The sequence below is a fragment of the Botrytis cinerea genome, chromosome 16 (assembly GCF_000143535.2).
Source record: "Botrytis cinerea B05.10 chromosome 16, complete sequence".
NCBI classification, from domain to species: Eukaryota; Fungi; Ascomycota; class Leotiomycetes; order Helotiales; family Sclerotiniaceae; genus Botrytis; species Botrytis cinerea.
Genome location: NC_037325.1, coordinates 1,016,625 through 1,036,234, shown reverse-complemented (window position 1 = coordinate 1,036,234; position 19,610 = coordinate 1,016,625). Strand labels below are relative to the sequence as shown.

At 42.3% G+C, this 19,610-nt stretch overlaps 7 protein-coding genes across 10 annotated transcripts; 4 read left to right on the top strand and 3 right to left on the bottom strand.

Annotated features, from left to right (window-relative positions):
• The first annotated feature begins 233 nt into the window (after positions 1-233).
• Positions 234-3,187, top strand: BCIN_16g02670 (hypothetical protein). Of its 4 annotated transcripts, XM_024698005.1 has the most exons (6): positions 234-848; positions 902-1,264; positions 1,319-2,068; positions 2,120-2,368; positions 2,422-2,641; positions 2,833-3,187. In XM_024698005.1, the coding sequence occupies exons 1-5, from the start codon at positions 527-529 to the stop codon at positions 2,637-2,639; spliced, it is 1,902 nt and encodes a 633-aa protein (XP_024553824.1). In that variant the 5' UTR covers positions 234-526; the 3' UTR covers positions 2,640-2,641; positions 2,833-3,187. The 4 variants fall into 4 exon arrangements, with proteins under 4 accessions (XP_024553824.1, XP_024553825.1, XP_024553823.1 ...); XM_024698006.1 differs by having other exon boundaries at positions 902-2,068; XM_024698007.1 differs by having other exon boundaries at positions 234-1,264.
• Positions 3,188-3,210: 23 nt separating this feature from the next.
• Positions 3,211-6,570, top strand: BCIN_16g02660 (hypothetical protein). Its single transcript, XM_024698004.1, has 2 exons — positions 3,211-4,538; positions 4,589-6,570. Exon 2 carries the CDS (start codon positions 5,654-5,656, stop codon positions 6,494-6,496), a length of 843 nt encoding a protein of 280 aa, XP_024553821.1. The 5' UTR covers positions 3,211-4,538; positions 4,589-5,653; the 3' UTR covers positions 6,497-6,570.
• A 240-nt stretch (positions 6,571-6,810) lies between these two features.
• Positions 6,811-8,921, top strand: BCIN_16g02650 (hypothetical protein). The gene has a single exon (XM_024698003.1). The coding sequence runs from the start codon at positions 7,253-7,255 to the stop codon at positions 7,376-7,378; it is 126 nt and encodes a 41-aa protein (XP_024553820.1). The 5' UTR covers positions 6,811-7,252; the 3' UTR covers positions 7,379-8,921.
• A 1,919-nt stretch (positions 8,922-10,840) lies between these two features.
• Positions 10,841-12,403, bottom strand: Bcslc1. Its single transcript, XM_001550486.2, has 2 exons — positions 11,446-12,403; positions 10,841-11,384 (listed from the first exon to the last, which is right to left on the bottom strand). Exons 1-2 carry the CDS (start codon positions 12,161-12,163, stop codon positions 11,182-11,184), a joined length of 921 nt encoding a protein of 306 aa, XP_001550536.1. The 5' UTR covers positions 12,164-12,403; the 3' UTR covers positions 10,841-11,181.
• A 200-nt stretch (positions 12,404-12,603) lies between these two features.
• Positions 12,604-13,941, top strand: BCIN_16g02630 (hypothetical protein). The gene is made up of 2 exons (XM_001550485.2): positions 12,604-13,006; positions 13,066-13,941. Exons 1-2 carry the CDS (start codon positions 12,702-12,704, stop codon positions 13,712-13,714), a joined length of 954 nt encoding a protein of 317 aa, XP_001550535.1. The 5' UTR covers positions 12,604-12,701; the 3' UTR covers positions 13,715-13,941.
• A 39-nt stretch (positions 13,942-13,980) lies between these two features.
• On the bottom strand, positions 13,981-15,469 carry BCIN_16g02620 (hypothetical protein). The gene has a single exon (XM_001550484.2). It carries the CDS (start codon positions 15,380-15,382, stop codon positions 14,048-14,050), a length of 1,335 nt encoding a protein of 444 aa, XP_001550534.1. The 5' UTR covers positions 15,383-15,469; the 3' UTR covers positions 13,981-14,047.
• Positions 15,470-16,585: 1,116 nt separating this feature from the next.
• On the bottom strand, positions 16,586-18,667 carry BCIN_16g02610 (hypothetical protein). The gene has a single exon (XM_001550483.2). It carries the CDS (start codon positions 18,124-18,126, stop codon positions 16,633-16,635), a length of 1,494 nt encoding a protein of 497 aa, XP_001550533.1. The 5' UTR covers positions 18,127-18,667; the 3' UTR covers positions 16,586-16,632.
• Positions 18,668-19,610: the final 943 nt, after the last annotated feature.

Here is a 19,610-nt window from a genome sequence, read left to right as displayed (position 1 = left end):
CAATTATTAGTGAAAATTAGTTAGAATCTTTAGGCCATGATTAGAGAGATGCAAATACGAATGAGAAACTCACTTTTTAAAAAGAACTTGAATATACAAGAGTGATAATTACTTCATCACACTCTTTGAATTGTCCTAGATCTTCTAAAACAACGTTAAGCCGCATCATTTCCCTGCAAGTCCCATTCTATTAGATTGACCTCTCATTTTACTAGCACGAAATAAAAGTCCTAGAATTGATCATCATCTTAATAACTCAATTAGCCCTAATTCAGTGACACCACTCTTTCACTAGCGCATTGAACATGGCTTAGCTAAATTCTATTTACAGTAACCGATTTAATCAAATGTGGTAAATACACGACTGTATAGATAAACTCTAGCTCACATCCGCAGCTTGTGGCATTTCGCATTTGCAATACTGTGCAAGAAATAACAACGTTGAATATCAAAAATAAGAGATTTCATTATAGCACAACATCAAATCAATCTCGACATCAAACACAAACATCTATTGACGCTCAACATGAGTTCCGAACCACCACCGCCGCCGCCGCCGCCGCCACCACATCTACATCCGCAGCCACACAACGTAGACTATCTCAAGATCATCAGATCCCCAACTGGCATTTATCGCTGGCTTGATGGTATCGGCGAGTCTGGTGGTCAACCCGTTCCACGATCCAACAATGTGCCAAATGGTGCTCTTTCTGGAGATCAATATGTCATGGACTACGGGGTGGATTTAAAAAGCCCTTCAAGCGGGACTCATGCGCCAGCCTCTCGTAACGAGGGGGATTCTGCTGAATCTAGTCAAGAAAGTGTGCAGGCTGAAGAAGCTCTCAATAGTAAGGTGATACACTCATGATGTAAACAGGAAGCATGCTGATTAATGGAATAGGAAGTCATCAACATGTACTTGGCATGGCACAGCAATTCCCATCTATCGGCGCCCAAAGACTTCCTCTCAATCAACAGTCCTACGCCGATTACAGCTTTGAGAATCCACCGGTTCCGAACTCGACCGATAATGCAAATCAAGGCATTCATGATAGAAATAATCAACAGCCAAACCCCATGGGACTTCCATTACAAGGTTTCACCCCCCAAGGGATGCCTCTCAATCAACAGTTCTTCGTCAATCAACCCAGAAACAGCTTCGAGTACCCAGCGACACCGTACTTGACAAATAATGCAAACCAAGGCATGCAAGATGGAAATAACCGCATGGAATACCCATCTTACCCTGCCGCACTTCAATATGGTAAGATAAATACTTCTCCTACACCCTGGGAGCTTTCTAAAAATGATATAACAGGCAACTACTATCCAGGCAACATGATGACTATGAATAGCCATCCTTCCGCATCACGCTATCATAGCACATATCCCCTCGGTCAGATAGCAAATCAAACGGGTATGACTACAGGTACGATAAATACCATGAACTATCCAAGCGGTACAAGTGGTCAAGTATTGGGGAACAGCCTGTTTTATCCAGTCAATGGCCCAAACCAGTTTCCATTCAATGATCCAAACCAGTTTCCTCCAGTCACTGGGTCAAACCTATTTAATCCAGTCAATGGCCCAAGCCAGTTTCTTCCAGTCACTGGGTCAAACCAATTTTATCTAGTCAATGACCCAAGTCAGTTTCCATTCCATGGCCCAAGCCAGTTTCTCCCAGTCGACAGGTCAAACCAAATCGTACCACTTGTTCCCAGACAACAAAACGACGTATTTCATAGCAACCACGGCCTTCCTAACCCAACACCTGTATCCGTCGGCAGGGCTATTGATTATCCCTCTGAAAGCGGTAGCTCCAACGGTGCATCCGACGAATTGACGTCAAATGAAGTTGAAACTCTCGATGATATTAGGAATGAAACCGCTACACCTCATGACCATACTGATGATCAGAGAGCTCCAGGACCAGTAGGTGCAGAATTAGATGTCTCTAATGTTCCAGACAATATGCCATCAACCCAGCATACAGTCAGCAACAATCAAGGTGGTATGCCAAGCTCGGTTGACGATCGAATGGATATACAACAGGATTGGACACTGTTTGGTACGCTGAGTATTATTTCATCACTGGCGCAGCTTTTTAACTTTTTTGCAGATGCTGATCAGCCGTCCAATGCGAACTATTCTGGCCCTTTGTTTCCACAAGATGCTAGACCAAGACGCCCGTTGCCGTTTGGTAGGGTCCCAATGTATGCTTCGAATATCGAGGCAACGGCAGCAGCCCTCGTCCCTGGAGAAGCCGATACTCGATCCGCTTGGGATTTCCCACCAAACATACCAAGCACATTGACATCCGACATTCGTCAATCACAGATGGAAACTCCCCAAGCTTCTAATCCTTACAGTTAGTTTAGCTCCCCTTTAGATGCTAGAATTGGAGTTCTCTAACTGTTGTAGGGACGTCCGCCAGAATTCAGAGATCCGATACTCGAATGGAACCTTCGCAGTTCACGAACAGAGTCAATAAATCGATTCGTCGTAGAAAGCCAGCGACGACGCAAAGATTACAGTCTCAAATCGCCAACAATGCTTCTAGTGTGTTAGAGCAGTTGGCATCTCAAACTGTCGAAGCACAAAAAGATTCAGACATCGACGCTGAATTTGAAGAAGAATAAAAGTATGTATTTTTTTCACATTTCCCAAGTGACTATAGGGAAATGGATTTGTCTCTGCTTTGGTCTACATGATGCTAAGCGATACCTGCCTGCTATTGAGTTTTCCCCATTAATCCCAATTTTCTTTCACCAACGGCATTATGAAAGTTTAGCGATCTGCATGAAAGGACTCTGACAAACATATCGCATATAGCTAGGAATAATATCATTTCAGTGAAAAAGACACTTCTAGTGATATACTATTGTGGATTATTTCGAAAAGAAAACGGGGTTAGGCAAAGTTGGGATTGTGCAGGAGAATGTGGTAATTGGAGGGGAGGAATGCACAATGCGAGAAATTCGCTATGGCCAAGAAGGTGGCATTAGATATGCTTTTTCTGCGAGCCGCCGCCAGAGTTAGAGCCTATTGAACGTAGCAGATATGGCAGTTGGAGAAAGAAGTAATAGAGACAATCACTTTGTCTTTGAGTGTCCATAGTCTAGTCTAGTTTACGGCCAGAAAATTAAACGTCTTTTTTCTTGTTTAATAAGAGCGACCAAATCATACATCTACACAGACGTATAACCCTTTGAAACTCTACGTCCGCTTTGCTAGTTGAACCTACTTCGGAATTTCAAGCCTATTACTACAAACTTCCCTGTAAGAGACTGTATACCAAAATTCATAATTTAGAATCTCGTGAGCACTTTATGAAATAACGCACATCTTGTACTTACAAGCCCAAACTTCACACCTACATTGAAAATAGATTTCTACAGCCAATGACTTCGCCATTTCTCTGCACTAACCCCTGCATAGCCAATAAGCCATAATCATGATAGAAACGACATTAGAACAGCAACTAGTTCCAAAACTTTGATATTCACCCCGCGCTCTGTAGTTTCTTCATCATGTGCCAACCCCGCGTAAACAAAATCTCTTGAGAAACCCCTCCAACACAAATAGTTTTTAATATCCAAATCAAAAACACAACAACATTGGCATTCAAATCTTTTCGTACAACATAAGAACAAGTCGACAAGATGGACGGATTAAACCCGCCATCATGGGCACCTGACCATCAAAACTTGACAACACCTGGCACAGAAGCAGCTGACTATGAGTATGGTAGATCAACAGCAGTCGGTAAGATATCAAACTTATAGAGCGACAATATACAAAGCATGCTAACATAATAGATGATCAACAACAACCAAGTGCGATATCTTCTTACAATCCAAATCAACCTCGTCTCGCTATGGGAAGCATGGGAGATCACCGAAAAACCAGCGATACAGCACCTGATAACTTTCAATTCGCTCTGTCTCAAGGTCTGACTTTACCTTTGGTCAATCCATTGCAGTATTCTGATTATGACCCTGGCTTTGATATTTTTGAAACAGGTATGCAGGATGGCTTCGATAACGCTACAGGTGATTATTTTTCAGCAAACAAATGAAAAGTAAAACGAATGTCTCCACAGAGTACTAGTAATGGCGCAGATGGCTATGAATACCCAACACTCGCGACATCAACTCCTATACATAGCAACATTCCATTCAACACGAATCCGGCTCAACTTGCCTTCCCCAACCAAGGAGCAGGTTCACTCCCTCTCGATCCTGGAATGGCACAAAGTCAATTAACCATTTCCCGCCGACCGCCGCTCATGCCTTCCACTCATAATGGCAAGTTGCGTACCCAAGCACTCTTGGGTTCAACTGGTGGAAGTGGTGGTTTCAATCATTTCAGTGGCACCGCACCAGAACACCATGTCGCCCGCAACGATCAAGGCCAGACAGCTGCTTCACATTTTGTACATTTGACTGTTCATGATAATGGAAGCCCTTCGGACTGGTCAAACAGGAAATTGAAGTCCCAGCCACTCTCTAATAACATGCAATATGCTGGTCAATCAGGTAATTTGAGCACCATTTATATATAGTTAAGCATTCTAACAACATTACAGGAATGAACCAAGCTTTAGGAAACAAGCCTTCTTTCGATAATCCCAAAGCCGGTAGGAGATCGAATGTGCCAAGCTGGGTAGTTGAATTTGAGCGGGCCATGAAATCTGATGGAACATACATTGGCCAAACAGACACGAAGAACCATAAAGATTGCTCGGCTGAAGCACAGCTGGGCGCCTGCTTATTGGCAAAAGAAGCCTTTCAGATTTCGCAAGCAATATCGAATTCTCTAGAGTGTGAGCCCGACGAGGACAGCGGCAGTAAGTCACGTCGTGAGGCTGCTATATGGGCTAGTTAATTTGTCCCACCTGGCATGGTGGCGCACCATGGAAAGCAAAAAAAGAAGTTTGTATCTGAAGAAGTTTATGCATTTCACCCCCTAGGTCGCAAGAATTACTACCATCGAGTTGAACAATGGAATCAACTATTTGTTGACCACTGGGCCGACAACAATACCCGTACAAAAAGATACTTCGATCTCGATACGGAATTTCCTTCGCGCCTCGATGATATATATCCCGCTCCTTGGAGTGTAAACTGGTATCCCGACGTCGAAGTTCAGGGCAATCCACAAGAACAAAAGGAGTCAAACGATCTTCAGGAGGGAACAAACACTGCAACCGATGTCCAGACTAATACTGCTCCTAGACCCATCACAAGAGATTCAATAATGCGGATAGTTTCCAGAATCTTAAATCCTCTTTTCACTGGCGCTACATGTGGTGGATCGTTCAAATTCAGCTTTTGGGATCCAAAGTCTCGGAGATTCAGCGACAGAAGTCAAGTAACCCATCTTTCCACGAAGGAACGAAGAAATACCCTTCGACGCATTAAAGATCTTCTTGACAGGACAATGAGTTTGGCAAGCATCCCACCGGAGCTTGGTATTGTATATTACATGTTTCAAGTAAGACTAATTTCCTTTGCATGGAGTTTTTTGGTTGTATTAATTACTAAATTTTGTCCAGGAATGTAATTCGTCTGCCGATGCCGAAGGTCTATACTTGCATGCAAAAATTACGACATTCGACAGATTCAAGGAACTACCCAATGAGCTGCGGTGGATGATCTGGGGGTATTGCTGTTCTCCTAAAACAGAGCGCCTTGGTCTTGTGGTTGGAGCGGGCAAGCTCAGGGAGGAAGGAATCGAACTGCCTATAACTTTACGAATATGTCGTGAAAGTCGCGAAGTCACAGAATTCTACCACACTGTGCTGGACAAACCGGTATTTGCGAGAGGATCAAGATTCATATATACGGGTCAGATAACATACGATCAGTGCAAAAAAAAGTATTCTCAGCCAAGACAGCTAGCACTTGGTCCGCAGGATACAGTAGCCATTTCAGATGCTACTCCCCAAAATAGAATGGAGCAGACCCTCGAATGGTATAACCAAGTCGACGCGAAACATAGGAAAGGCCTAAAGAGTATCCGTCACTTGGAAATTCGAGATATCTATAATACTCATTTAGATTATCTTTCAGCTTCTCGTCTCGCCAATAGCAACACAGACCGTGCTCTTCTCATACCAGCAGTTTTCACAAATGGCAGCTTGGCTATGTTTAAAAACCTCAAAACACTAACACTTACGAATATTTCATTTCATGGTACTTGGCGGGGCCGATACTCCCGTCCCTATAATAGAAAGGAACAGGAGGCTATGAAAAACTTGATTTCGGATTATCTTGATGAAGCAAGGGTTGGTGATGATAGGCTTGTGTCCAAGAAGAACATAGTGATTAGAGACTTTACAGAGATGGATGGTCAAAAAGTGGAAAAGGACAATGGAAGGGTTGACCTGAGCGAAGAGTTCTATTCAAAGATGTTAACCCATCTTCCAGAAGAATATCGAAACCAGTCGCAGGACAGACAGATAGGACGAGTGTGGGAGCGGGAGAAGAAATAAGGGAGAGATGAGTGAGGGATAGATGGAGGAATAGTGTATCTATAAATTTTTTATGAAATTCAGTCAAAATTGCAAATAGACTTGTGAGCACTGTACTGACCAGACAATAAATCATGGTTCAGCATACTTCCAAGTAGCGTCTTAACAACCTTGAAAGGACACCTTTTAATAGCCATAGTTTATTAAAATTCAAAATACTATCAAGACATAAACCATCATTACAATGAATCCTCCCCTATAAAAATCTAAAAGTTTAGGAATTCCCATAGAAATATTGAGAATGTATTCGTATATTCTCATATCTTTTTCCCTATGAAATGAAACAAACTAATCGCATAATGTAACTTATTATGTAGAAAACAGATGGAGTACAATTCCCAAATAGTAGTTATGCAAATCCCCTTTCTTCTCTCCCTTCCCACTTTTACTTCACCATTTGGCTGTCCAGTAGACTCAAGATTCGTGACCTCCGAAATTCACTGGCATAGTCAAAAATCAGTAGAACTTTTCGGGAATGAGCCAATAGATAGTCTATGATTATAGAACACTAGTAATAAAGACACAGCCAATTTAATGAAATAGCATTGCTATCAATCCCGAGTTCTATTGGTTCCCGGTCATGGGATCTCCCGAGTAAATAGACATTTTTGAAATCACCCACATATCCGATTTCCAAAAACAAAAAGACACTGGAAACTCCTTAAAAAATACACCATCGAACAGACTTCTCAAAGAAACTAGAGAAACCTTGACGAAATGCCTGACTTTAATCCAGAGCCATGGCTACCTAAGGAGGTTGGTCTTGCTTCGACAACACTTGATTACGACTTTGGCAAGGAAGGGGAAGTTTCAAAGGCCGACTCAACAGCAAGTAAGATATAAAAAAACCCATGTAGTGACCATACACAAGAGATGCTAACATAACAAGAAATCATCAACAAGAAAATGCGATGTCTTCCGACAACCTTTCAAACCAAAGCTGTAACTTAACGAGTGCCACTGGAGATACAGCACCCTTGAAATCCCAGTTCGATCAATATGGTCTTCTTGCCGAATCAAATGCCAACGATCCACCGCAAAATTGTGGTATCTCCGGCTCTGCTCCTGGACAAGAAGATTTGCAAGAAGATACAGGTTCGAATGGACACCCAGAGGTGTATTCCTTTGGTAAACAACTGCCCCCTACTACCAAAGTTCCAATAAAGTACTAACAGAACCGTAGATCACACCAGGCCTGCAACATACCCTAAGCCCAATGCATTCGAGCCTTTGGTTTCCGATCAAGTATTCTATCAGTCCGACAATACAAATGGCGTCGAAGAGAACCACCACTCGAACCAACGTGGCACAAAACGGAAATGTGAGTGTGCCGAAGGACTTTATGTATCTCGGAACGGACTTTCGGAAAGTAATTCACATGCTAACACGCTTTCAACTCAAGATACTGGCGAGGACCCACATAGTCGCGATCTTCTTGATAAATCTAGCCCTCCCATGCGTTTCCAGGATCGCCCTCTCAAACTTCAAGAAATTATCTACAAATGTATGTTTCCCGCTGGTCGAGCGGCATTTATAGATTTTGCCCTGAGCCCAAATTGTCTAAAACCCCACGAGCGACTTACTGGGCTACCAATCACGATGGCAATTTGCAAAGCTAGTCGTAAATTTACAAAGGAGCACTACACTATAGTTAAGCGACATGGTGAAGGTATCCGGGGTGTAAATACAAAGTCATTCTGCTTCAACCCAGAAGTAGACACGCTTTGTATATCATACAACTTCAGAGAACCATGGCAGCGTTCCAGCAGCGACATGTACGACTACTGGTATGACAAAGTTGACAGAAAACTTAAAAAGAAAGGTGCCTTGAAAGATGTCGGTTTACAAGGTGTTAAATTTTTAGACGTGCGAGACGTTGTCACCGGCTACCCAGTTGACACGTCGGACATCTCATGGTTTCTTCCGCGTTTGTATAAGAACAGCTTCTTGAGTAGATTTGAAAACCTTGAAAGGCTGGTCTTCACAAGTGCCCTGAAAAACGAGCCTGAAATTTACGAAGACGAGCCTGGAGGCGTGTTTCTCAATTCGCTAGAAGAGTGCGAAATTTTCTGGGAGGAACTTGCCGAGTATCTTGAGAAACAAAAAGATTCGTACAAGGGTAAATTAGTGGCCAAGGAGAGAGTCATTGTAAGAGAATACGAAGCTCCACAAGATAGACGGGCATTGGAAGGTTTGGAGATGATGAATTTGCTATTTTAGGATGGATTTGTATGTAAGATGGCTGGCAGTGTATCAAGTATCACTATCGAAGCCTCGAGTTGAAGGAAGGGACTTGATATTCGAAAAGAAATAATGTAATGACAATATATCTCATCCATAATTTTTGATCCAAAATTGTGGCTACTTTCCACAGAATTGATACGCATAAGTACCACAAAGCATCAAAGTCTGATGTAAGTTGCACGATGTTCATGGTTTCTGAAATTCATCAATTTCCAGATCACGTAGTCTTTCCCAGGGACGAGTTCCAAGTGCGTAGTAAGTATACTCAGAAGAATCTTAATATATAGAGAGAAAGAGAGTCCATACATCGTCCCTCAGCCTCATATTAAATACCCAGTGAGTTTGGCTAGCTTTGTTTCGAACACTAGACCCGCGAGCCTGGAAATAAGTCGCGAAGGTGTAAAGTTTCTGGGTAAGTCTACCTTTATCTTATACCAAGATCTCTGATGGGAAAGAGAAACTTTTGACAGACGGTCGAAGGATTCAATGCCGCGTGTCTTGACAATCTCGAGAGAACACCTCTCAATAGCAGTAGCCTGTTGCGATTTTACATATATTAACAAACCACTTCCGCGCCCATCCTACCCTCCACAATAGAAGTGCAAACATCCAGGAACTCTCACAAAGATATCTGAGAATGCGCTAGCATATCCTCACTTCTTCCCCACAGTATGTACTGCACATACGCGCGAACCAAGCCGAACGCATAACATAATCCACGAAGAGGGTGAGTGGGCTCCCAAACACTAATCAAGCAGACACCTTCCTCCCCCTTCTCTCAACTTTCACTCCACCATTTGGCCCTCAAAAGGAACAGTCGCTAGCCAGAACACTTATTCCCAAATATTTCGTCCGCATTTGCTTCGATGTTCCTCTGTGAGATCAAGTAGCTTGTACGATACCAGCTCTTCGATATTACTAGTATCCATAGCATTTATTTCGAAGTATCGAAAAAGGCGACATGGTAAGTTGTCTTGCAACTATAGGGTCGGTGGTAAGCAGCTCCTACTTCAAAGAATATCTCCACTCCACTTCACAACATAAACAAGTCCTCCATCAAAGAAAACATCAAACAAACCCTCATCCAACAAAGTTAATCCACTGACACTTCATACCAGAACACCAACTTTCCCATCTCAAAAAACCAATTCTGGAAAAGTTAGTTCAAGATTCTACATGTGTGAATTTCATAGAAGAGCTTGTGTTAATAAATGGTCAAGAGACTGTTGTATCGGTGTTAACAAAATCCGACTCCCGAAGTTCACCCTTTGCAAAGTCAGGTCAGGTTGATTAAGTCATCTTGTGAGGGCAAGTCACGTTCTTTGGGCATACATACCTACTCTTCCTCATATCTTTCAATATCTTCGATGTCTATGTCTTCATAATTCTTTCAAAGCAATAATCACCACAACGCTATTTCTCTTCACCTTCGTCAATAACACGTTTAGATTCAAACTCAAGTTCAAATCCAACACTAAATTTGCCGCAAGAGGAGCAACTACCTACTAATCAAGGTCTCAGAGAATCTACTCTATCCAACTGCAACACCACGCAAAATATCCAAACTCCTCAAATCCACTCCTGAAAACCAGATATAACCAACCCAGCAGTTTACAAGTATTCAAGTCTCTCACCTCAACCCACTTTTCCTTGCCTTTCCCCAGCATCACTATCCTGCATCCTGCCTTCTCCTCCGGATCCCTCTATCACTCCCTCTTTCCCATCCATCTCAAATCCCCTTCCCGTATCCGAACCAAGATGGCAAGCTAGTCTACAGGGACAAAACTCCTCATTAATCTTACGAATCACATTGACCCGATCGAATAAACTGCCTAGTATCTAGCAAACGACACGTGATAGCAGCCTACACCCTTCCAACAAGATACCCGAGAAAAGAAATGGTCTTAAGCATAGCCAAAATGAACAAACAGGGATGGATGGGACAAGACGTAGAGAAAGCGGAGACTAACAAGAAAGCAAAGAAACTTTGATATTGAATATCAAACTAGAAATCAAACTCAGGCTTGAACTTAAGTCCTATACTACACACCCAGACTCCCATGCAGTATATGATTTCATAAAATATCAGTTTTGTTCTTCAGATTAAAATTCCAATTCTACCGGGTATCTACCACTATTTGAATTTCAAATCTTCGCAGTCGCATTGTCATGCCATGTCCATCTACTCCAAACTCATGCAAGAGAAAATCTTTTCGCCTGCTGGATATCATATCTCATGTTTCATCATTTGTTTCTTATCCCCGTCCTTCCTTTTGTGTTCCATTTCCGTACCGCCCACCCATTTCCTTGTGCCAACCCTCTCCCATGTGAACTATTGTTTGGTCCCGCACCCAGCCATTTACTTGCAAAGAATGGCAACTTCCTTCACACCATACAAGTCCTCATAGTATATGATGTTCCACTTGCGGTTCCCTTCCACTTGCTTTCACAACCCCATCCGCATCTTGGGCCGGCATAGCTATTGGCTTTCCCTCTACCTTCGAAGTCAAAGCTACCAATTCCCCCAACATCAACTCCCTCGTGTCTCTCGCTAAATCTTCTACATCCGCAGAAGTAAGGTTCTTCGTCTCGATAGGTTTCAAAACTACAAATTTCTCAGAATTAGCCTCGTCCTCAAAACCTCAAATAAAACATAGGAACTTTACCTTTAACCGGTATTTTCCCTGATTTAAACCTCCAACTTTGGACATGCAAAACATTACTATAACAAGCGACCACGACCGGTACAATCGGTACACCCGCCTGAACCGCCAAATGAAAAGCTCCTTTCTTAAAAGGTAACAAAGTTGGATCCTTTGCATAACTTCTCGTTCCCTCCGGAAACATGTAAACATTTTGTTTTTCCTCCCTGATTTCCTTTGCTGCCCCCGCCATAGCCTGTCTGGCATCTTTCGCATTACCGCGGTCAATAAATACCGTTCCACTCAAACTCATAAACCAGCCGAGGAATGGCACATTCTTTAAACTCTTCTTCGCGGTGACGGAACAGTATTGAGGGAATATACAACCCAGCATGAGTACATCGAGTTCGGTTTGATGATTTCCTATCAAGACTGCAGGACGTGTTGTACCGAGATAATTGTCCGGATCTTCGACGACAAATGTTACACCAGTCGTAAGCCACATTGTCCATTTGAACGCGCGAGCGACGGTCCATTGAGATATGCGATAGTTTCCTACGAGACGGAGGAGAATAGATATGAAGACTCCATAACAAGCGCAAAGGACCAGAGAAATGTAACCGGCGAGGAGACGAGCGAAGAAACCTGCGAGAGGCACAATAGGAGAAAGCATGTAGAGCGAGAGAGTGAGAACGATATAGATTATTGAAAGATTGGTAGCGTAAGATAGAAGAGCGAACATCTTGACGATTATGTACCGAGACAGGTAGATGTAAGATATGGCTGGGAGTTTGAGTTATTTCTGGTATTCTTGCAGCAACCAACAAATCCCTTTAATGATTGGCGGATCGATTAATCGATTATTCAAATGACCCTCTCAAGGAGGGCAGTAGAGTGGCATAAGATAATTAATCAATATAATTTTTGTATAGCCAGTTCAAGAAATTGAGGAGGGGAAAGAATGGCAAGTGAAGCTTAAATCCTGAGAATCCTTGAATGCATAAGAAATGGTTGAGGATTAATTTTCATTGGCTTACATAATACAGTTCTGATTGGGTCAAATGATAATTAAGGTTGTTCGGGTGACCTCACTAATTGCTTGGGGTAGAATGACAAGGATGTTCTTCGGCAATCGGTTGAATTTGTCATTTTCTTGGCATCAATGATTTCCTTCCGTGCCGAGAATATGTCGATGTCGAAATCATGTGAAGAATATATTCGTCCTCACTATTTATATCTTCACTTCCCGATCAAGCATTCTTCCGCCACCAAAGTCTAATATGGCAATTGCACAATGCTTCAAGGTCACCGTTGGAGTTTTAGCTCTTCAAGGTGCTTTCAATGAGCATATACAATGTCTCCGTTCCGCCAGTGAAATCCTCGCCACTAAATCCAAATCCAAATCCAAATCTACATCAAAAGACCCAAAAGGAGACTTTTCGGTGGAATACAAGTTCATAGAAGTACGAAACGAGGCCGAACTTAATTCATGCGACGCACTCATCATACCTGGTGGTGAAAGTACCGCAATTTCACTTGTTGCTCAAAGATCAGGTCTTCTTGAGCCTTTGAGATCCTATGTCAAGTGAGTCATCCACATAACTTTTCCCCATTCATCCAGGAACCATACTAACAACTCTACAGATATCATCGTTATCCTACTTGGGGAACTTGCGCAGGTCTTATTCTACTTGCCGAATCTGCAAACCGTACCAAAGCCGGTGGTCAGGAGTTGATTGGTGGTCTTGATGTTCGGGTAAATCGAAATCATTTTGGCAGACAAGTAGAGTCTTTCTCGGCCAATCTAGATCTACCATTTCTTTCGTCTCTAAGCTCGACTTCATCAGACCTAGATCCCACTTCCACCTCTCTTACTGCTCAAGAAACAGAAGAAAAGCCTGCTCCTTTCTCCGCAATTTTCATCCGAGCCCCTATCGTGGAGAAACTCCTCCCTCACGTTCCTGGAGCCCAAATCTCAGAATCCACACTCGACTCCACAGTCATTGCACCTTCTGTACCAATTGACTCAAAATCTATCCCCAATCCTGATACTATCCTCTCCGCTCCAGTGGAAATCCTCGCCACACTTCCTGGTCGCACTACCCATTCTAACCCAGAAATTCAAGAATCACTCAATAGCGAAGCAGGAGACATAGTAGCCGTCCGTCAAGCAAATGTATTTGGAACATCTTTCCATCCAGAACTAACAGGTGATGCGAGGATTCATGCATGGTGGTTGGAACAGGTTGTTGAGGATGTTGTCAAAAGAAGAGAATTGCAAGCTTCATCATAATGATCCATTTTCATGGGTTGGCAATCTAATATATCCGATACACCTTTAGAAACGATCTTACGAAATAGAAATAGATTTTAAATATATGGTTTCATTTATTAATGGGGGCAAGCCCCCAAACCCCCTTTGCTCGCTACGCTCGAATCAGTATGGATATTTATAAGAAGTTATTTCACTCTAAGAATCCAACAGCGCCAGTGGACCATCACCAAAATACTATGATTGCAGATATTATGAAAATAACATGAATTACATTCTCCAATCTATGTACAAAAAATTATTCCTTCCTCCCCTGTCCAATTTATACATCCTCGTTCCCTTCTTATCCAATCTCTACTTCCTCGCTCTCTCCTTATCCATTCTATCCCTCCCTTCCTTCTTTCTCATGCTCGCCGAAATCGAATACACATCTCTACATTCCAACTTCTGCAACTCAAACCTATTCCCCAAGCCCTCGAAAAATTCCTTGAAAGAACATGACATATCATCTTTATCAAAAGCATGATTTCCAAAATCGATGTATTTCAACGTGCTTTTATGTCTAAACAGAAATTTATAAAGTGCTATCTTTTCCATACAGAACCAGGAAAGTCGCAGCGTCTCGAGATTGGGGAAAGTCGTTTTGAGAAAGAGCTCATTCCACATCTCTCTCAAGTTCTTCGAGTTCATTTTGGGAATGCAACCGTGTTCTTCGTCAAGAGGCGATAGTTGCCAATTGAGATCTAAATGTCGGAGATTCTTCATCGATGACACAACTTTACACATGGTGATCATGGCTAGTACATTCCACTGGGCGATGGAACTTGTAGCCTGATGATGGAAACATGAAGGTTCAGGATCCAAGGATAAAAGCCCATTGGGAACACAGCATGAAAGACCCAATGAAAGTGAATCGAGATGGGAGAAAGCTTTGACGAATCGAGCAGAGACATCAGTACCCACTCCCATCTCTGAATCCCAAGTCATGAATGTGTAGATGGGAAGCGACTCGATTTTTAAATGCTTGAGGGAAATAGAGCCACGCAAAGACATACGAGTGAGTATGTCGAGAACGCCTTGAAACTTGATTGGAGGTAGAGTAGCCCATTGCTCCGGAGTATAGATCTCCATGTCCATTTCCGGATCATCCAACAATTCTTCATGGCGTACATATGAATTTCCAGAAGATTGAATCTCGACATTTGAGATCGAGATGGACGACAAATTTTCAAGAGGTTGCAAGAGTCTTGCGAAAGCTTCCCCTCGACCGTAATGGAGATACCGATCCGAAGCTACCAAGAGCTGATCTCTCAACCAGCGTTTCTTCTCATCTTTCGACATCTTCGAGAGTAAGACCGACGAAGCATTTCGCAGAATGTTCAAACCCAATCTGCGACTATCGACAATGCCAAGACCGATATCGACGTGATGGATCGATGGCATGGCGACAGTTTGAGTCACCTCCTCGAGTCTTTTCATATCGTTCTTGAAAGGTGACATGGAGAAACCACGCTCTTCGAAAAGGAACTCCAGCATCAATGGCTCCCAACTTCTGCTTACTAATCTGGCGGCGGGAAGAGTGGCTTGGTCGACGAACGACATGATTAAGTGGGCGGTTTCGGTGGAAATACCTCTTCCGGGGAAGTACTCTTGTGGAGAGTCAGATGCGGTGGAGGTAGAGCCGGACATTTTGAAGTGTATAAAGGTTGATAGAAGTTGAATGTTTTAGTAATCTAGAGAGTCTGAGATGAAGTAGATGTTCAAGAAGATAATACCAGTAGATATTATATGATGTACTTGATTGATTGGAGTGCAAATGATACCTAAAAAGCAATGAAGAAATTGGGAGTGCGAATGAATCTTCATATAACATTCTGGGAACACTAACTCGCGTACCTACCATCCAAAACAACCGTATCATTTCGACACTACCACAAACTAAACTGTCTAGCCTACCTGACATCCAAAACAGCCGTACCAATTCTGCCCTACAAAAAACTAAATCATCTAGTTCATTGCCAATCCAAGCCCCCCATTCCATTCTAGTAGCAATCAACCTCCCATCACGTACCATCCTTCGCCGCTCCCAAGAAAAATCACATGATATTACTACTAATCAAAGCCCTCTGGAGCCCCAAGGAGACTAAAAATCACCATCCTGCAATCTAGTAACGCACGTCATATTGAAAATCTCCTCGAAGCCCCACATTGACAGCTCTCGCTAGAGTCTAGTACGCCGCACTAGACATGCGCTACTTGATCACTCTTCGTGGGAGAGTTCAAAAATAAAGATGATCTGATTTTCAAACCAGTGAGAATGTGCAAATTATTTGCGATATTGAATTCGATTGGAAGATTGAGCTTTTTTTTTTTTTTTTTTTCAAATTTCTCATTACTTTTTGCATGTTCAGAGCCTTGGATTGTTAAACTGCAGATCGAACTATTGGATCTTCTGAGTGGGCTGACTATCCATACACAAGACACGATTTGATTCAAGATTTGAAGTCAGGTGTGGTGTGATGTAGTATAATGGAAAGTTTCCTTCGTGTGTGTGAGGGAAGATCTTTTTGCTTGTTCTATTTGGTCTTAAGGAAATTGGGCGAGATGATATGGAGAGAGTTAGTGGCAAGCCCTGGAATTGAGATGGTGAGAGCTATTGCAGGAGATTAGCGAGAGCGTGATGGGAGTGATGGTAATTGAGATGGAAAAGGAGAAAGGTAAAATTCAAAAGAGGTCGGAGAAGGTAGAAAGTGAAAGTCTAAATCTAATCACTCATTTCCACATGGTATTTGGAAAGGAAAGAACGATCCGGCCTTCATCAGAATTTTCATGCCGTCATTCAATTGGAGAATTCATCGATCAAATTTTGCTGACAGGGAAATACCAAAGAAATGGAAATATTAACGAAAAAATTATTATATATTTTATACATGTACATCCTACCAATCTAGCTCCTTGATATCTCTTTTCGACTTCGACTTCAACTTGTCCCATCCATCTCGTCGAACCCATCCTTTCCACTCATCCATTCTTCTCCAATGCGGATAATCCACATTCACCATCGGCCACGACCATTTCCCCAAAACGAACATTTCGAACAATTTTGCATCTGGTAATTTATGTGCAGAAGACTTTACAACCTGCCAATCCTGATCATATATTTGTCGATCACTGGCACTGACCAATAATTGAAATCTCTCTAACTTCAAGCCGTCGCGCAGTTTGAAAAGTATAGATTTGATGGATACGCATCCTCTAGGTTTATCATGAGGAATCAGAAAAAACCCATGTCCTAGGGATAAAGATTTCAGGGATGCTTTGTGACGGAAAATGAACGAGTAGAATGAAGTATCGAAAGATCTGATTTTGGAGACACGTAAGTTCTCGAGGTGTGGGAATGTATTGAAATAGAATCCATCCTGGTTGGTTAATTCCATTGACTCATTCGGAAATCGAAAGGACATATTTAAAGTGATATCTAAAGATCGAAGGGATTGCATGGATCCCATGAACATACTCATGGATTTGGCGATTACTCTGGTATGCTCTTGAGTTGTGGCGTTGTTGCCAAGAGAATTGATACCAATTCGGAAATGCTCAACTTTTGATGTCATATCTTCCATATCATGAAGAAAGCTAGTGTGGATTTCATAGGATGGTCCAATTTTGTCGTCGTCACCATCGAAGCTTTGACTAGCAAAAAGATCGATTGGGAAAGTATCCAACACTAAATTTCGAATAGGTTGTTGTAGTAATCGTGTTGCCAGTAGTATACTGAGATGTCTGATACTTGATCTTGTAGGAAATGTGGTATCGTAAGAATCGTAAAGTGCGTCCGGCTCACGGTTCCACCTTCGCATGAGTCGCATCCATGCTAATGTAAAATTGACCTCCGAAGCCGAAAATGGACATTCATTCGCAGTGGCTGTTACCGATTTGACCGAAGGCAATTTTGAAAGGGAATGAGAGAGCATGAGAATATCACAATGTTTCATCCTATTCTGGACAATCTGTTCCAGTAAGGTATTAACTTTTCTCTCACAAGTCAACATACTCTCAATTTTGGTGTATCTGTTGACAGTCTGAACTTCATGATCAAATTCTAACATATCCAAATCTCCAACATATATTTTTACATGTCTGATAACTTTCGCTAGCCACGGTGAGCCGGCAACGGATCGTAATCGAGTCATATCGTCAAGATGTGGTCGAATGGAGAATACGCCATGTTCAATATGATTTCCATTAGAAACATTGAAAAGGCCAGTAACAGATACGCCACTCCAAGTTCTTGATGTAAGACGGAGATTAACTACATCTTTTGCGACAAGCAAATCGACAACTCGGCATTTTAATTCAGTGGGTAGATTGGAGAAAAGACTCGAGTTCCCGGAAGGGAGTATATCGGTAGATGGATTTCCTGAATCTGACATCTTGAATAACCTTGATGATCAAGAGGAATGAAAGATATTTTGAAGGAAAATCGGAAGCTATTAAGCAAGAAACATTCTATGCATCACTGCCGCATGCGAGGGATTTGATGATGAGCTGCCGTATATAAGTGATTTGTTGGTGAGCCACTACGATAGGCCTTGTCTAGATGCCAACAAAATATAAACATGTCGGCCTGAATGGCCACTGAGGTCAAAATTCCAGGACAATGGACACCCAAATAAACGCCATAAGCGCCTACCAGTGTAGTCGTTGATGGTCGACGTTCCATCTCAATTCATTCGGGTTTCTATCGACAACGACCTGATGATGATCCTATAGTAAGTCTTTGAGGGACTTTAAAACTATTACTTCTCAAAAGTTGTACATCGCACATTAAATGTCCAATAGAGGAACAACATTTGTGAGAATCACCACCTGTGCGATGGCTAGAAATCCGGTCACCTCAACTTAGGGTGGCCTTCGTTCGACCGATAGTCAAGAGACACTGCACTTGCTGTCCTCTAACGAGTATTAGATATCGCAACCTAGTACTCTAACTTGTGTTGGAATGCCCATGAACAATAAACGGGACATTTTGCACATCCCTAAACACACCGGGCAAAACCTCAATCTCGACCGGAAAATCTATTTTTCCGAGTCAATTCAACAACAACTGACGTGATGAATCATTCCACTCTGTCCTTCCTCATTTAGAGATTTCTTAATTGCTGACTTCACATGTCTTTTGGTCATTCACAAAGAGATAATGGGGATTTGCCATGGAGGGAAAGACACTCCTGGGCGTACTGGCTTTCAATTATTTCTATGTCAGTGTGGTTCAAACTCGACTCGAGGAGACATCAGTCATCATAATGTATGATTGGTGCTACGTATGCATATTGGTATATTCCATTTGAGGTAGAGCTTCCATATGTAGCACCTCATATGTATGATTGATATATTCACTTCATGCGTCGTCGACTAGTATCCCGTTTACGGACTATCATCTGGATTAAATTGGTGTGTGCATTCACACAAGATTCGAGAGTACACACCCAGATTTCATTCATTGGGCTTTCTATGTGATCAGTTTCATTAGTGTGTAAAGTAATGCCTTCCATCTCAACGATAGCTGCCTGTATTCTGAGTGACCTTGCAGTCGAGCAATTTCAGAATCAAAGATTTGTAGCTACCTCACCCATACCTTCCCCGGAAATGTGCACTGGAGTTCGAAACAAAAAGAATTGTACACCTCAAGTTTACTCTCGTAGCGAGCCTGAGAAATGACTTTCACATTGTCCCACCTGGAAGGACAAATTGAGGAGTGACGTAGATTTGCGAACCTAAGCGGATATATTGTCGAATCTTGGAGTGTATATTGACGAAGTAGAGAAACTGTGTGATCAAAATTGGGGTTTAGATCAAGAGATACAGCTTCTCAATCGATCTCACATAGACAAAGTTGAAACTTCTTGGATCAGAA

Bases quoted from the DNA above. Each gene is read 5' to 3' on its own strand.
- BCIN_16g02670 (XM_024698006.1), top strand. From the start codon at position 527: ATGAGTTCCGAACCACCACCGCCGCCGCCGCCGCCGCCACCACATCTA. The intron at 849-901 runs GTAAGGTGATAC...TTAATGGAATAG, and splicing joins GGCTGAAGAAGCTCTCAATA to GAAGTCATCAACATGTACTT. The intron at 2,069-2,119 runs GTACGCTGAGTA...ACTTTTTTGCAG, and splicing joins ACAGGATTGGACACTGTTTG to ATGCTGATCAGCCGTCCAAT.
- BCIN_16g02660 (XM_024698004.1), top strand. From the start codon at position 5,654: ATGATCTGGGGGTATTGCTGTTCTCCTAAAACAGAGCGCCTTGGTCTT.
- BCIN_16g02650 (XM_024698003.1), top strand. From the start codon at position 7,253: ATGCCTGACTTTAATCCAGAGCCATGGCTACCTAAGGAGGTTGGTCTT.
- Bcslc1 (XM_001550486.2), bottom strand. From the start codon at position 12,163: ATGTTCGCTCTTCTATCTTACGCTACCAATCTTTCAATAATCTATATC. The intron at 11,385-11,445 runs GTAAAGTTCCTA...AGAAATTTGTAG, and splicing joins AGGGAAAATACCGGTTAAAG to TTTTGAAACCTATCGAGACG.
- BCIN_16g02630 (XM_001550485.2), top strand. From the start codon at position 12,702: ATGGCAATTGCACAATGCTTCAAGGTCACCGTTGGAGTTTTAGCTCTT. The intron at 13,007-13,065 runs GTGAGTCATCCA...ACAACTCTACAG, and splicing joins CCTTTGAGATCCTATGTCAA to ATATCATCGTTATCCTACTT.
- BCIN_16g02620 (XM_001550484.2), bottom strand. From the start codon at position 15,382: ATGTCCGGCTCTACCTCCACCGCATCTGACTCTCCACAAGAGTACTTC.
- BCIN_16g02610 (XM_001550483.2), bottom strand. From the start codon at position 18,126: ATGTCAGATTCAGGAAATCCATCTACCGATATACTCCCTTCCGGGAAC.